Source organism: Phoenix dactylifera, chromosome 12, assembly GCF_009389715.1.
Source record: "Phoenix dactylifera cultivar Barhee BC4 chromosome 12, palm_55x_up_171113_PBpolish2nd_filt_p, whole genome shotgun sequence".
Lineage (NCBI taxonomy): Eukaryota > Viridiplantae > Streptophyta > Magnoliopsida > Arecales > Arecaceae > Phoenix > Phoenix dactylifera.
Window position 1 is genome coordinate 6,859,100 of NC_052403.1, and position 14,460 is coordinate 6,873,559.

General features: G+C 37.2%; 2 protein-coding genes across 3 annotated transcripts; one reads left to right on the forward strand and one right to left on the reverse strand.

The window, feature by feature from the left end:
• Window positions 1-659: 659 nt before the first annotated feature.
• Window positions 660-3,662, forward strand: LOC103696847 (probable GTP-binding protein OBGM, mitochondrial). Its single transcript, XM_008778572.4, has 5 exons — window positions 660-838; window positions 1,279-1,387; window positions 1,705-1,787; window positions 1,976-2,038; window positions 2,153-3,662. The coding sequence occupies exons 1-5, from the start codon at window positions 704-706 to the stop codon at window positions 3,350-3,352; spliced, it is 1,590 nt and encodes a 529-aa protein (XP_008776794.1). The 5' UTR covers window positions 660-703; the 3' UTR covers window positions 3,353-3,662.
• A 1,112-nt stretch (window positions 3,663-4,774) lies between these two features.
• LOC103696857 (dolichyl-phosphate beta-glucosyltransferase-like) lies at window positions 4,775-12,917 on the reverse strand. 2 transcript variants are annotated; one of them, XM_008778582.4, is made up of 11 exons: window positions 12,718-12,917; window positions 12,531-12,601; window positions 12,398-12,455; window positions 10,476-10,582; window positions 9,809-9,854; window positions 7,796-7,930; window positions 7,501-7,590; window positions 7,191-7,358; window positions 7,033-7,116; window positions 6,820-6,884; window positions 4,775-5,513 (listed from the first exon to the last, which is right to left on the reverse strand). In XM_008778582.4, exons 1-11 carry the CDS (start codon window positions 12,796-12,798, stop codon window positions 5,327-5,329), a joined length of 1,092 nt encoding a protein of 363 aa, XP_008776804.1. In that variant the 5' UTR covers window positions 12,799-12,917; the 3' UTR covers window positions 4,775-5,326. The 2 variants fall into 2 exon arrangements, with proteins under 2 accessions (XP_008776804.1, XP_008776809.1); XM_008778587.4 differs by having other exon boundaries at window positions 7,221-7,358; window positions 12,718-12,916.
• Between the last annotated feature and the right edge of the window lie 1,543 nt (window positions 12,918-14,460).

Here is a 14,460-nt window from a genome sequence, read left to right on the forward strand (position 1 = left end):
GGTGGAAATACATGCACACCCCATAATGTTTCTTTTAGTAATTTGCTCTGCTTCATGTAATTTTAATTCGAAGACTTCTGGTGGAAATTGAACTAAAAATGATCTTGTTAAAAATCTATTTACATTTGATGCAATAATTTATTATTTTGTATAGGAGGTTGTTTGTCCGCCAGTTTACATAAGCTAGTTCAGTAAAACATAAATTTTAGTAAAAGTTTTTGTACCAAAAGTATCATTTTGGCTTAGTTTGTTATTTTATAAGATATAATGAAATTAGGTTGGAAAGAAGAGATGAAGAAAAACAGCAAGGAGGAAGAGCAGCAAAATCTTGTCGGGTGACAAATCTTGGAAAACTGTTATATTACGTAGTTACCAAAATAATAATAATCCCCTGGTACCTAATACCTAAATTACCTCATTTTAACCTTAATTTTAGGTTAAGCATTGGCACATAGGCTTTTGATAACTACACCCGACTTATTCTAGAATATACCGCTCTTTTTCAAGGAAAGGAACAGGAAAGGGGAGTGCTCCAGGAAACACATGGCGTCTACTATAAACCACGGTCATCCATCTAATCCTCACGGGCAACGCACGTGACAATCAAACATAGGTGTTAAGGTGATCTTGCGGAGCATTTGAACACAGCCCCTCTATACTGGAGTCCAGAAGAAGTCGGTCCCTTCGAGGCAACAGCGAAAAAATGTGGTGGCGCCGCCCAGTCCTCCGCCATGGTCAAACACTGCTGCGGCCTCCTTCCTATAGGCCGCCATGGCTTCCTTCTTCGTTCTATTACTCGGATATGCCCAACAAGAAGGGCAAAGTTGCCCCCTTGCAGGTGCTCACATCCCCCAATCTCTTCCTCTGTCTCCCAAAGATCTCTCATTTTTTGGTTTTAAAAAATGCGGGTGGTGTGGTGATCTTGTTTATCTGATCAAAGATCTTTCCTTTTCCTAATTTTGGGATGGAGCTTTACAGTTGTATTGCTATGTGAATCTTGGTAGAGGATAAAGCAGAGGTGTTTCTCCACTAATATATTCCTCTATTCATAAAAAATATCTCCTTTATTGGTTCTGATATGCGGGTGGCGTGGTTGTCTTGTTTATGTGATCAAAGTTCTTACCTTTTCCTTATCTTTTGGTGGAGTTTTTCTGTTGTATTGCTACTTGATTGTTGGCTGAGGATATTGGTGAATAGAAAGGGTTATATATTTGAAGTTACGTGGCCTTGAGTCTTGATTGAAGTAGAGTTTATTTGATGATTACTTTTGTTTTGTAGGAGAGGAGGATGGTGGATAGGTTCAGGCTGTGGGCAAAGGGAGGCGAAGGTGGAAATGGGTGCTGCAGCTTCCGGCGCACCAGAACTGACCGGCATGGCAAACCAGATGGTGGGAACTAGTCACTCTTCGGCTTATTTACTTATTAAATTGTTGCATTGTCCTCTTAATCAAATAACTTCTGCTCCTTTTAGACCTAACTGGCAAATAGTGATCAAGCTCGTCAGTTATCCAGAAGTATTTGTATCATTTCCTGAATGAAAAAGTTCAATTGCAGAAAAAATGTGCGCAAGTATACTTTCGTGTTTGATGTTTGATGCTAATTTTATTATAATCTCATGTCTGGATATGTGTTTCTTGATCATTTCTATCATCTCAGAGGGTTGGCTGGTTTGTGGAATTCATGATTCTTCCTTTGATAAATGTAGGTGGAAATGGTGGAAGAGGTGGTGATGTTATTCTTGAATGCTCTGCGGCAGTTTGGGACTTCAGTAATTTGCAGCATCACTTGGTATGTTGGGGATTCTTCGGCATATAGCCTTTCTTCTCTTGAAAGTAAACAGCACTGCTATTAATTAGATTGTTTTATGGCAATTTAAATGATTACGTCTGTGTCAAAATATGATCAATTTATTTCTTGTGGTAGCTAAATGGTCAATTAGTTGGATTGATAACTTGACACAAATTTTTCATTTTCAGAATGCAAAAAGAGGAGGGCATGGAGTTTCAAAGAATCAGATAGGGAGTCGTGGATCTGACAAGGTTATAATTTGCAAGAATTTCTAGGGTCCATCTAATGGTTTGCAAGATATTAATTCCGACTCTTTGTGAGATGCAAATTAACTAAGCCTTCTTTTCCTTTTAAATTTCTCACAGGTTGCGCAGGTCCCAGTTGGCACAGTAATTCACCTAGTTAGTGGTGAAACTCCTTCTTTTGTGGAAAATATTTCCACAGCATCTTTAGATCCTTGGGATATACCAGGAGCTCTTGAAGGCGATCCATCCAAATCTGTTCAGCATTATGATGGAAAAAGGGTCATTGCATCAGGTGCATTGGTAAAGGAAAATTTTGATGATTCACTGTCATATTCTCAAAGTGGTGCTGCTAAAGCACCTGGCAGTCACCGCAAAGTTTTGCAATCTTCTGAATCCACTCAAGTAGAACACAGACAAGATGTAACTCATTGTCATTCTAAAGCAGCCTATACAGAAATTAAAGATAAGGAAACTACTGAGGAAGAATATGAAATGGAATATGAAGATGATGAAGAAGAAGAAGAGATCGAGGAGGAGGAGGTGATGCAGTATTCAGTTGCAGAATTCACAGAACCAGGGCAGCGTATGGTAGTTGCTCATGGAGGGGAGGGTGGTCTTGGTAATGCTTCTCTCAAAAAGGATAGCAAGCCCGGCAGACGTATTGACTACAGTGATGCTGAAGACCAATCCTCATTAACCACTGGTAGGCCTGGCTCAGAAACTTTGCTTATATTAGAACTGAAGAGTATTGCAGATGTTGGCCTTGTTGGGATGCCCAATGCTGGTAAAAGCACATTACTAGGAGCTCTTTCAAGGGCTAAGCCAGCTGTGGGTCATTATGCTTTTACTACTCTAAGGCCAAATATAGGAAATCTGAATTATGAGGACTTCTTCTCTGTGAAGGTGGCTGACATTCCTGGGCTTATAAAGGGAGCACATGAGAATCGTGGACTGGGGCATGCTTTCTTGAGGCACATAGAGCGTACGAAGGTTCTGGCCTTTGTCGTCGACTTAGCAGCAGCATTGAATGGGAAAAAGGGTATTCCACCATGGGAACAACTGAGAGATTTGGTTTTGGAACTTGAATATCATCAGGAAGGGTTGTCGAATCGCCCATCTTTAGTGGTGGCCAACAAAATTGATGAAGAAGGGGCAGAATATGCTTACGAAGAATTAAAGAGACGGGTTCAAGGTGTTCCCATATTTCCAGTATGTGCTGTGTTGAAAGAGGGAGTATCAGAGTTGAAAACTGGTCTTCGAAGGCTTGTAGATGGAAGTGAATCACAGAGACTCGATATAGCTAAAATTATCACCGACTAGTTTGACTTTTTAGAGATTCACAATTGAGAAGGCTCTCGCAAGGTTCTAAGAAGAGAGAGGCCTTGTCACAAAGCCGATTCATAGCAGTAAGCTAAATTAATTTTGTGAACCTTATGTTACAGTGTTTCTCTAACCCAATCTAGAGATATTATTAATAAATTATATATGTAGATAACAAAGCAATGCAGTGTCAGCGATCCAAGTTTTGATGTTCATATGTCAGCTGCCTGAATTGCATGTGTTCTGTTATGTTTTTTGGTAGATCTTTGTTCTTGTTGGAGAATTCAGTTTAGGCAAGCTTCTGCACAAATCGGAATTTACTCATTCCATTGATGTGATCTTGCGTGGTTATTAAAAAGGACAAAAGGAAAAGAAAAAAAGAATGGCCTCTCCTGCTTTACCTCCCTTAATATTTTTACAGTGTTCTTCCTATAGTATTTTGTTCATATCTAATCTAATATATAACACGAACTCTCGAATTCGTGCATGCAAGATGTAGTCTTCATATTTCCCATGTTTCAGACATGTGCTTCACATTTTCTAGCCCTTTCAGAGTCTCCTCAGTTCTTTCGTAAGGTAAACTGACTACTTAAAAATCATGAACATATTCATGGTCATGTCCATGTGCCATAATAGTAGTTATTAGTTATTCTTTAGCAGTTTCAATATTGCCTTACGACAAACAAATGAAATTACCGGTCAAAATTGTTTTGATTTTGCATCAAACAGGATCTTAGTTTCCAATTCAGAAGTATTTGAGAGATTTACTAGTGTAAGATGAGGAATGTGCAACTCATTCGAAGTGTAGGACTTGTTTTGAGCTAGAGATAATAATTGTTTGAAGGTCAACTGCATTTAACCATTAAGAGGATTTCCTATCATGTAAAGTGGACATGTCATTATCTAAAATGGCTCTTAGCTTCACATAAAATTCCCTAGAATCCATAAGAACATTTTCTAGCCCTCTCCTATAGTTGGCCATTGTGTCTGCTCAACTGCAGCCTTGGCGTCGAGTTGCAGGCAAAACAGCAGCCGGATACCCGTTGTCTTTGCTTGTTTTGGTGATTAATATCTGTTGTTTGTCTGATAAGAAATTTGGTCATTACCTTGACATAATTTGCTGCTCCCGACTAAGAGCTAATGGAAGCACCTCCCTTGGCCTCCGTTTTCCTTGCTCTGAGGGTTCCCAATGGAAGCTGAATTCTTATCCTTCTAATTATTATGCTGCATATGAATCATCCAACATAGTGTATCCATCTGTCGGGCAGGGTGCTTCTAACAGCACTACAGTAAGTTCTCTGGCATTCATGACTGCATTTTAGATGTAAATACATCAAACTTCTCACACCATCTTACTACACTAATCCTAGGCCAAAGAGGATAAGGAATGCTTATTCTTATCCTGCATATTTAAATACACCGTATTGTGAATATCTAGCAGAAATTTACTTGTGACTAAATGCTATTGTCAAAGTCACCTTGATATAATTTGATACATCTATCAGTAAATGTAACGAGTTCACCCAAAATAAGCAAACATAATGGAATAGTTTACAAAATATGAATATGAAAAAGATATGTTAGCCTTGCGCAAAGAGAGCCAACATGGTTAAGTATGCAGATGGCTGTATTGCTTGTCCCAGGATCTAGATTGTCGAAATGACAAGCAGCCTTAAGAGAGAATTGACAATCAGAAACATAAAAAGTCTCTAGTCTTGTCACTTGTAGCACACAGTTATAACTTATCGATCTCGTGTTTTCGTCCTACTAAACTTGTAATAATTCGAAAGTTCGGCCCCCAGATGAAAAAAATGCTTCAGAAGAGCCGCCAAACGCATGGAGATGTATGCCCCATCAACAGAAATGCTATGGTCTCCAAAATTTCAAACTCCTAACTGGCTTTATAACTTCCTGTGGTTCCAATAGCGACAACATTCAGGATTTTGTGAACTCCATGGGAGACTGTACAGATGGTCAGGTGTGAATTTTCCATATTCCCAGTCCATAGCCCACTCGAATAAGAATAAGCTCAAAAAGCATGTGTATGATGCTGGTCAGGCGCACTTTAGATCCAGGAATCTCAGACCAGGTAACAGAGACCTCAACCATTGGGATGCCAAGATGCTTGCATAAGTAGACAAGCTCAACATCAAAGCACCACCTGCATAAAACTTAAATACATCAATTTTTTTATTATGGCAATCAGGATCATCTTTTATTCCTTGGTGGATCTTCTTCAGCTGAACTTTCTAAAATTTATGAATACTTGATCAAACTTAAATGAAAAGGTAACAATTATATTGAAACAATATCTCATAATTAATGAGTATAAAAAAAAGAAAAACTGGGAATACAACACACACCATTTAATTCATTAATAAAAACATCTCCCTGAAAAAAGAGGTTTACTGGAAGCATCATGATGGTGTCTGTGAATAAAAGAGAAGGATCCAACGACACTGAAAGGCATGCTTTTAGCAACAATTTTCAAACTCAATAGCAGATGTAATCTGATAAAAATAGTTAATTATTTTAAATCAAATAATAAATAATAAAAAATGATTATGAAGTGAAGCTTGCCCTAGTGGTCAGATCCTTTTGCTTGGCAACCAGAGTTTCTAGGTTTAATTTTTGGATAATGCATCTCCAAAAATCGAGACGCCGGTAGCATGCAGGTTTCCTTCCCTTTCTTACCACAAAAAAAAAATGAAATGAAAAATTGAGAATATCTGAAAAGGTTTTAATAATTTATAAGATTTTTTGGCTAGGCTTCAATGCACTCTGTTAACAAGATCATTTAACCACTAAGCCTCCATTTTTGTTGTTGTGAACTATGTCTAATTTACTTTTTTTAAGAAGATTAAATTCAGTGGAATCCTTACTAATTCTTCACTTGCATCCGCAAGTGAGAATGGCCAGTTCAAAGAGTTTAGCTTCAGTCTGCAGCAAAGTTACAAAACAACTGAGATTAAATTTCTCCAGAAATTAAGTTTTTTTTTTGTGCAATGACTGTAAAATGTAATGTCAGGCTGGCTTGAGCCAAGGTTCTTCGGATTGTGCTGGAATCCAGCATGATCATCAAAGGTTACAATGTACACTGTGAATCTACGATCATCGGTGACTGGCCAACCATCCAAGTCTACAACCATGGATTAGACTTGCACCATTATGTAGAATCTCATTTCCCCTTTCCCAGTGATAGGCCTACACTGTAACTAATGCTTATGATCACATTTTGTTAATATATTTCTCACTCCAAGGCTATTTCTCAGAATCACAATGTTACAGAAGTTTCCACTTTGCAATAGTAAAAAGAAATATAGGTGCCATTCAAGTGCCATGCAACGTAAGTTCTGCAGGTCGATATTACCACCGGCAGCTAGGAAAACAAGAGATGCTATGAGAATAACACCTCTCTTCCAGAAGAAGAGAGGATGTCATCAGTATGAACAATGTTTAACAGATACCTCTTCAATCGAATATTTGTGAATAGCTTCCGGGCAGCAGCTCTCGTAAAAATCTTAAAGCCACACTGTGCCAGAAGTAACAAGTACATTATAAGAATGTATAAAACCTAACGATCCTCAGGTTTGTAATGTCGTTCCATAATCTACAAGCAGAATATATGCTGTCATGGTCATAGCTAGATAATTGGGTGATCATGAAGCAAACAGGCATACCTGTGTGTCACGAATTCCTGGACCAGCAGTTAATAAAACTACAAGATGGAAACCCTTCATAAGAAAATTCCGGTACCACTTCCTCTGGAATAATATACAAACAGTATAGTCAAATAGTAAGACTAGAGAAAACTAATGAGTTAAGAAGGAAAATATACATATGATTGTCGGAGGTAAAGGAAACAAACTGTAGCAAGAGCTTGCTTCTCAAGATGAGCACGAGAACCAAATGCAGCAACCTCAATGTCAGATAGCTTCAAACTCAGACCATTAGGCATTGCAGCAGATGAGTTAAGTTCTTTATTCTTTTTAGTCAATGCACATATCTGGCAAATAAACAGGTAGGTCGATAATCGGTTTGTTATCTTACTTCAGCAAATTCTTAAAGAAATCCAGATGATACATGAGATTTAATTAGATAGAAATACTGGGTTTGCATATGTCTGCAATTTGAGTGTTCAACCAGACCTGAGTTTCAAGCTTTTCAAGGTCAGTCACCTTGGTTGCCCCATCAGCATCAAGCATTAGAAGCAGCTCACCACGTGAATGGAGCATTCCCTATTTAACAATGTTTTCACAAAATTGGAAGCATTAATCAATCAATACTGCATATGATATGACAACTGTAGCAGCATCAGCAATTATAGATAAAGATTCTGAATGAGCATCATTATATCATCGTCTATATCACAAATAATTGTTAAAACCTAGACATAATTGCCAGATAGTCTCGGAGAAAAACATCAGGCTATAAAGGACTCACTTTTCTTATAGCTTCTCCTTTTCCATGATTTCTTCCGAGTAGAATAACCCTTACATTATCAATCTTGTACTTCCTTACAAAATCAAATGCTACTTTTGAAGTCCGATCAGTACTTCCATCATCAACTATCAAAACCTGCACAGGAACTCATCCAACAATGTAAAATCAGGAAAAGAATTTCATTTTTCTTTGATAGACAGCCACTCCATGATCATGAGGAGTAAGTGGTGACTAACACAGATGCAACAGCGAACAACCTTACGAGCAACTAATTAGCGCAGAAAACATCATCTATAAAGGTTATGCAAGCCATTTCACAAGCATAGTTACAAAAGCCTTAATGTCTTCTATTTTTCCCACCTTAAGCTTATCTGAGTCATGCTCCAGTTCGACATCCAAAGAAACCATATCTCTTCACTCAAAGGATTTGAACAGCCATTAATTGCTGTGTCAGCCATTAATTGCTGTGTCTGGATAAACCAATCATGAGCCATAAGCTAATACATGTGGAACCACATAAGGGAAAAAGAAAAATGCTGAGAAAAATAGAACTATCTGAAAGAATATAGTAAGAAGTGATTTGCTCCTTGCTTCAATGTTCTGTATCATTATTATTGTACAGCTAGACCTACCATGGTCTTGTAACACTTCCTGGTATAATTTCAATTTTTGACTGACTTAAGCTACAAGTCATTCACCATTATAGGCCTTTGAACATAAGGGGACTCTTTCCCCACCACTCTTCCTTATTGTTAAGAGAGGCCCAAAGGCTACTAATTGCAAAGAAGAGAAGGATGATTTACTCACTGACCTGCCACTGGTTGAAGGAGGGTAGATCAACCATCAGCTATATGCAGATGATACCTTAGTACTTGGACCAAACTGAAAGTGGTTCTCAAACTTCTTTGAGAGACTTGCTAGTCCCTCCTTTTGAGTCCTTTATGAAGGAATATAGCTGCCACAATCTGTTTAAATTCATGTGTGTCTGCTCAAGGTCCAGGTATTTACGGTTTCTAGGGTACATTCATCATTGAAAAGATAAAGCAAAATGTGCGGCAGCAGGCCAAGGATGGCACTTGCTTTATATTATATCGCTTACAAGAATTGTCTAGAAGCTGCCTGATTCTTTGCCTAGTTATTCAAGAATGGTGGTTATACTTCAGTTTAAAGGGGATTGTCCTAGCTGTTGTGGATGCATGTCAAAAGGATGCAATTAAATTGAAAATGCTACCACAAGCTTTTCATTAGAAGCTATGACTAAGGAGAAATGCTATGGTTTTCAAGACCTCTTATCCCTTGGGAGGATTTGGGATCTAAAGTGAACATGTTCAGCTGGAAGCAGCAATCATATGTCACAAGAGTTCTTTTACCAGTCATAGATACCCTCTCTTTATCCTTTTAACATCATGTGGATTAGGGGTATAATTTTCATGCCAGTCTATGTTCGAGAATGTCATCAAGCCTCTTTTAGGAAAAGGTTTCCCTTGTGGGCTTAGAGCTGCATTTGGATTTAGATGATAAAGATAGTTATGAGTCGATCATTTTCAGAATATCGTACATGGTGTCGTAGTAGTATAATCTTCTGATTTGAGAGAGTCGATAGCTCGTAAGAAAGGGGGTAATAACAGACGCCTCAAGTTATTTCCATCTGCAGGGAGCAAATTAAGTGTACGTGGAAATTTTAATATTTAAAGAACAATAAAACATGTCTCCGACAAGAAAACTTCTGATGGAACAAAAAATAAACAGCATAATTGATGTAGGGTATCTTTGAAAATGGTGGATATACATGTAGGCCACAACATACAATTCTAATATTAGCAAATTATGGAGCAATATACTGTAGGCAGTGAGAGATTATTGACATGTGCAGTAGATTCCATCAGTTGAATATTTATGTAAAAATTATGTCCAATATTCAATAATCTGAATCCACATGAAGAAATTACTGCCACGTGCACGCAAAAATGACTAGATATAATGTTTGCTTCACCTTATAAAGGTTTTACATACCTCGTAAGAAAAGGACTTCTCAACTGCCGACCGTTGTTGGAGATAACTACAAAAAAGCAGTTTATAAATAAAAAGCACTGCCATAACAGATAGGCAAGACATTATAAATCAAAAGCCACACAGAAACAAAATGCAACAGTGAGAAATAAAGAAGATACCTTTAAGGTAAGTAGGGTTTCACAATGCACTATCTTATTCTAATACATGCTACAAGCTTTCACTTATATTGTGAAAAGAAACAGCATGCATTAGGATAAATATATTTTAGTTTAGAAGTACCAACAACATGCACCATCACAATATTGAGACATTTCAACGCAACCAACGGTTTCTTATTAACTGGAGAGAAAATAACCCCTAAGAAATGTCTTTGCAATTAGTCTGGCCAAAAGGGAGCCTATAGAAAGATACTCGTCATATGGAAGACTTAAGTATAATTGTTTCAAAGTTGTCTTCAAGCACAAAAATTAAGTAAATTTAAAGTTTTAATATCCACTATCCACAAGGACCTCCAAACACCATTGCATAATATCCATGAACTATATATAACCTCAATAACTAGTTATATTTTCACAATGCCTATTGAAAACATAACTATGAAATTCCTCATAACCAAATACACAAAAATAGACAGGTATGCACTAAAACAAGTCATTTAACCACTTACTTCATGGTCTCAATAAGAGCTTCAGGAAGCCTATGCTCTTCATTGAATGCAGGAATAATCAAAGATATATACTTTTCAGCAGGATCACAGATAGAAGGGCATGGGACCTGGCATTACAAAACTATCAGCATTACCAATACAAGTTGAAAAGGTTGTTGAAACAAATAATTCAAGCATCAAAGTAAGTGCATCTGTGGCTTATAATTAAAGTCTGCAGTACATCAACAATCTTAAGTACAGTTGAATGAGATAAAAGTTACGCTTCAATGTCTCCATTAAATATTAAGAGGCCAACAAAGCAAGAGGTTTTGAGGGTTCTGAGGCAGAGATAATCAAGTAAAATCACTAAATTTGTCACATAATTACATCAAGAAAGACAAGAAGGGTAGTTATCATGTAGTTCCTGGCTCTATAACCTTCTCCATGGTTCCCAATCCAATCACCAGATTTGGCTCATGTTCTTCTAACTCAACAGCCATCTAAAATTGAACTTGATTTGCACCAACAACTCCTGTTTGAGATGGAATAGATGTATATTACACTTTGTTTTATCTTCTTGTTAATCTGTTGGGGGCTTCTTGTATGTTGAATTTGTCTTCCAAATGATTAGTCTACACTTACTATATCTTGTGCGTCCCCTACTTTTCCTTTTGTCTTTGGATTAACTTCTAAAATACCACTCTACGCATCTAACAGAAATCATAGAAATTAAAGAAAGCAAAAAGGAAAAAAAAAGTAAAGAGCTATAGAAGGTGAGAGAGGACTACAATTTTAAATCGGGAACACGAATGTTATAAATAGTTTCAAATTTTGCGGTATGCATAAAATTGCTAAAGACAGCAAGGAGAGGTTTTAACATTTTTAGAACTTCTGAGCCTCCCATTTGTGATATCTTTGTAATTCTAAGCATGTTTTGTAAAAGAAAATGCACTTTGAAATGTTGCTTGGGAGGAAGCACCTGAAAGATTGTGAAACATAATTGGGACAAATATTAGCATATTATAAGAGGTTAAAAAAATGCAGAGCATACATAAGAAATCTAAGGACAAGTAAGTTGCGCACTTATCAACCTATGATCATTCCTTAGTATCTGATTTGAAGTTGCCTTAATCATCATGTTTCTCCACCTGACTAAAGCAGTTAACATACTCTGTCAAAGCATGACAAATTTTCTTGACAACAAGAGCAGCTAGGTGTACTTCAATCCTATTTTGTGCAAATATGACATTGTTTACAGCAGAAACAATGAAAAGGAATTCTTAAATCAAACCACAAAAATGACAATCTCAAATCCACAGATAAGTGCGCACATATTGGAATGCACGTAGCATCACATGCATTCATACGCTATAAAGCTCTTCTAGGAAACAAATTCTGAAACTAACTAGATGAAACAAGTTTTAAATTTGACCATTCAAAATTTATCAATCTCAGTTTTCTCAAGTTTAAAAATAGCCCAAGAACCTCAAAGCCATGAAACTAACTGATTATCTTGAAAAGAACCCTTTTTTGTTATTATAAAAACTCAATATAGCAAACGGAAACTTCAAGAACCCATGGACTCATGTACCATCCACACATCCACTGGTTTGCATGACTTTATTGTCAACGATATTCCAAATAGGTGCACGAGCTCTAAACCCAAGCTTTCTCTTTTATTGCCAAAAGTCCCTTTCCTGTTCATTTTATTTATCTCAAACTGCATTGTGAAATCCAGATTCTTTAAATCTATGTTCATGCAAGCGAAACCAGTTATCCAACACATTCCCTATATTAGCTAAATTCTTCAGCAAGAATTTATGATAAGAGTAGCGACTAAAAATCGATAATACCAGAAAGTTCTCATTAGCGGTTCATGAAACCAATAAAGAAAAGGGAAGCGGGAGGGGGGGATCAAGTTTTGATTTTGTTGGCATGCTTACCTTCTTCAACGAGTTGGGATCCTCGAAGAAGGAATCCGAGACCGCGGTTCTTTCGAGCCTGCAACAAGAAGGGAAATTTATAAACGAGAAGAGAGTTTGAATTGGAAGGGGAAAGGAGGGTGGGGGGACTTGCGAGTGCCGGCATCCGATCTTCCTGACGTATTCGAGGAAGAAGGCGGCAATGCTAAGCGCCAAGATCAACGCCTGCGAAGAGAGAAGAGCAGATATAATAATAATATACATATAAAAAAAAAAGTCGATGGTAAGAGGAGCGCGGAAAGAGGGATTAGGGTCAGGGTTTGGGGGGGAAGGAGACGAACCAGAGAGGAAAGGAGGAGGGAGAGGGAGAGGGGGAGGGAGACGGGGAGACGGGGATCGGGGAAGAGGGACCACCAGCCCATCTTCCGTCGTCGTCGTCGTCGTCGCCGCCGCCGCCGCCGCCGCCGCCGTTGCCCAGCCCCACCTTGCGACGACGGTGAGTCGAGGGGTTAGCGATTACTAGCGTTGTCGTCGTGGCTTCGAGCACCATGGTGGGCGTTTGTTCCTATCCTATTTGGGCCAATTATGTTATTTGGGCCGGCTCTCTTTTAGACCCCAGAGGTTTTTTAGGTGAGGCCCAGTACTAACATCTTAATTATTTATTTTTTAGTATGGGCAAAAATGGATCGAATAATATTTATTCAGATCTATTTTCGTATTCGAATTTATGCAGATATAGATAAAAATTTGAGCATTCAACTAATATCTATATTCATGTTCATATTCATCAAAAAAAGATATAGATATGAATATGGATGACAATTATCCGATTCTATTTGTAATCTTATTTAATTTTATACGGCGCTTATCAACCTTTAAGAAAAATAAATAATCACATTAACATGCTATTGATTTAATTTATTATCCACATAATAATATCTTTTATTATGTAGACATAAAATTTAATTATCTAATTTATATCCATGTTTATATCTATAGTTTTAACATCCGATTTATATTCGTATCCATTTAAAATAAATATCGATATAAATTTTTGAATTCGACTAACATTCATTTCTGTATCCATATTTGTCAAATTATATATATATATATATATATAGATTGTTGAAGCAGGAGGAACTCTAGTATTTGAAACCGGTCCTGAAGTGTGAATTAATACTGTCCTTAAGCGAATTTTGCCCCACTATGTTGCTGTTGGTGATCCAGCAAATTCGCTCCAGGATACAACAAAACCAAAATAGAATTCTAGCCAGCAAAACTAGGATTCCCCAGAATAACAAAATGAAAGATTTTGTAGAAGAAATTATTTTAATCTGTGAAGGATATTGGCAATTTATAATCCTAAATTAACCTCTGAACCAACACAACCTTTGGGTTCAAAACATAAGCGTCAAGTGCCAATCTTTGATAATATAATATTGGCTTTCCCTCCACAACTTTCCACCAAAAAGTTACTTTAACATGTGTAGGATATGAATGTTTATAAAGCTATATAAAAAACTCTGTACAAGCAATATAAGACTAAAATCCCTCTCAACATTACAAATTATTAAAGGAAGAAGACTTCCAACAATTATATATATATATATATATATATATATATATATATATATATATATATATATATATATATATATGTTGATATCTCATGCGTATCTAATTCGATTTCAACCTTAATTTTAGATTATATGCGGGCATTGAAAGCTGGAAGGCTGTCCACACTATATAAAGGCGGCGCAGGGGATTTTTGGTTCTTTCTCCATTGGTAACTTTGGTTCTTTCTAAAAAGTGCTGCCTTGCTGCTTTTGGATGTTGCACTCCTTATGTTTGTCTCTTTTAAATAAGAATTAAAGTAGTTACGATAAATATTTTTGTTTTATTAAAGAAAGTGCATGTATAAAAGTGCTCAATAGGTGGCAAAGTTGTCGCATTGAGCAAAGGCTTATGGTATTTGCATTATGTTAGTAGAGATCGCTTCTATATGTGCCAAGTGTAACAACCCAGGACCTCACCCAAAATGGCTAGCCGGAAGGTATTATTTGGGTTCCTTGATCCTATATAAG

Excerpts from the sequence above, each read along its gene's own strand:
- LOC103696847 (XM_008778572.4), top strand. The coding sequence starts at position 704 with ATGTGGTGGCGCCGCCCAGTCCTCCGCCATGGTCAAACACTGCTGCGG. Across the intron at positions 1,388-1,704 it reads CCGGCATGGCAAACCAGATG|GTGGAAATGGTGGAAGAGGT; the intron begins GTGGGAACTAGT and ends TGATAAATGTAG. Across the intron at positions 1,788-1,975 it reads GTAATTTGCAGCATCACTTG|AATGCAAAAAGAGGAGGGCA; the intron begins GTATGTTGGGGA and ends TTTCATTTTCAG.
- LOC103696857 (XM_008778582.4), bottom strand. The coding sequence starts at position 12,798 with ATGGGCTGGTGGTCCCTCTTCCCCGATCCCCGTCTCCCCGTCTCCCTC. Across the intron at positions 9,855-10,475 it reads GCTCTTATTGAGACCATGAA|TTATCTCCAACAACGGTCGG; the intron begins GTAAGTGGTTAA and ends GCTTTTTTGTAG. Across the intron at positions 6,885-7,032 it reads CAGGAATTCGTGACACACAG|TGTGGCTTTAAGATTTTTAC; the intron begins GTATGCCTGTTT and ends CTTCTGGCACAG.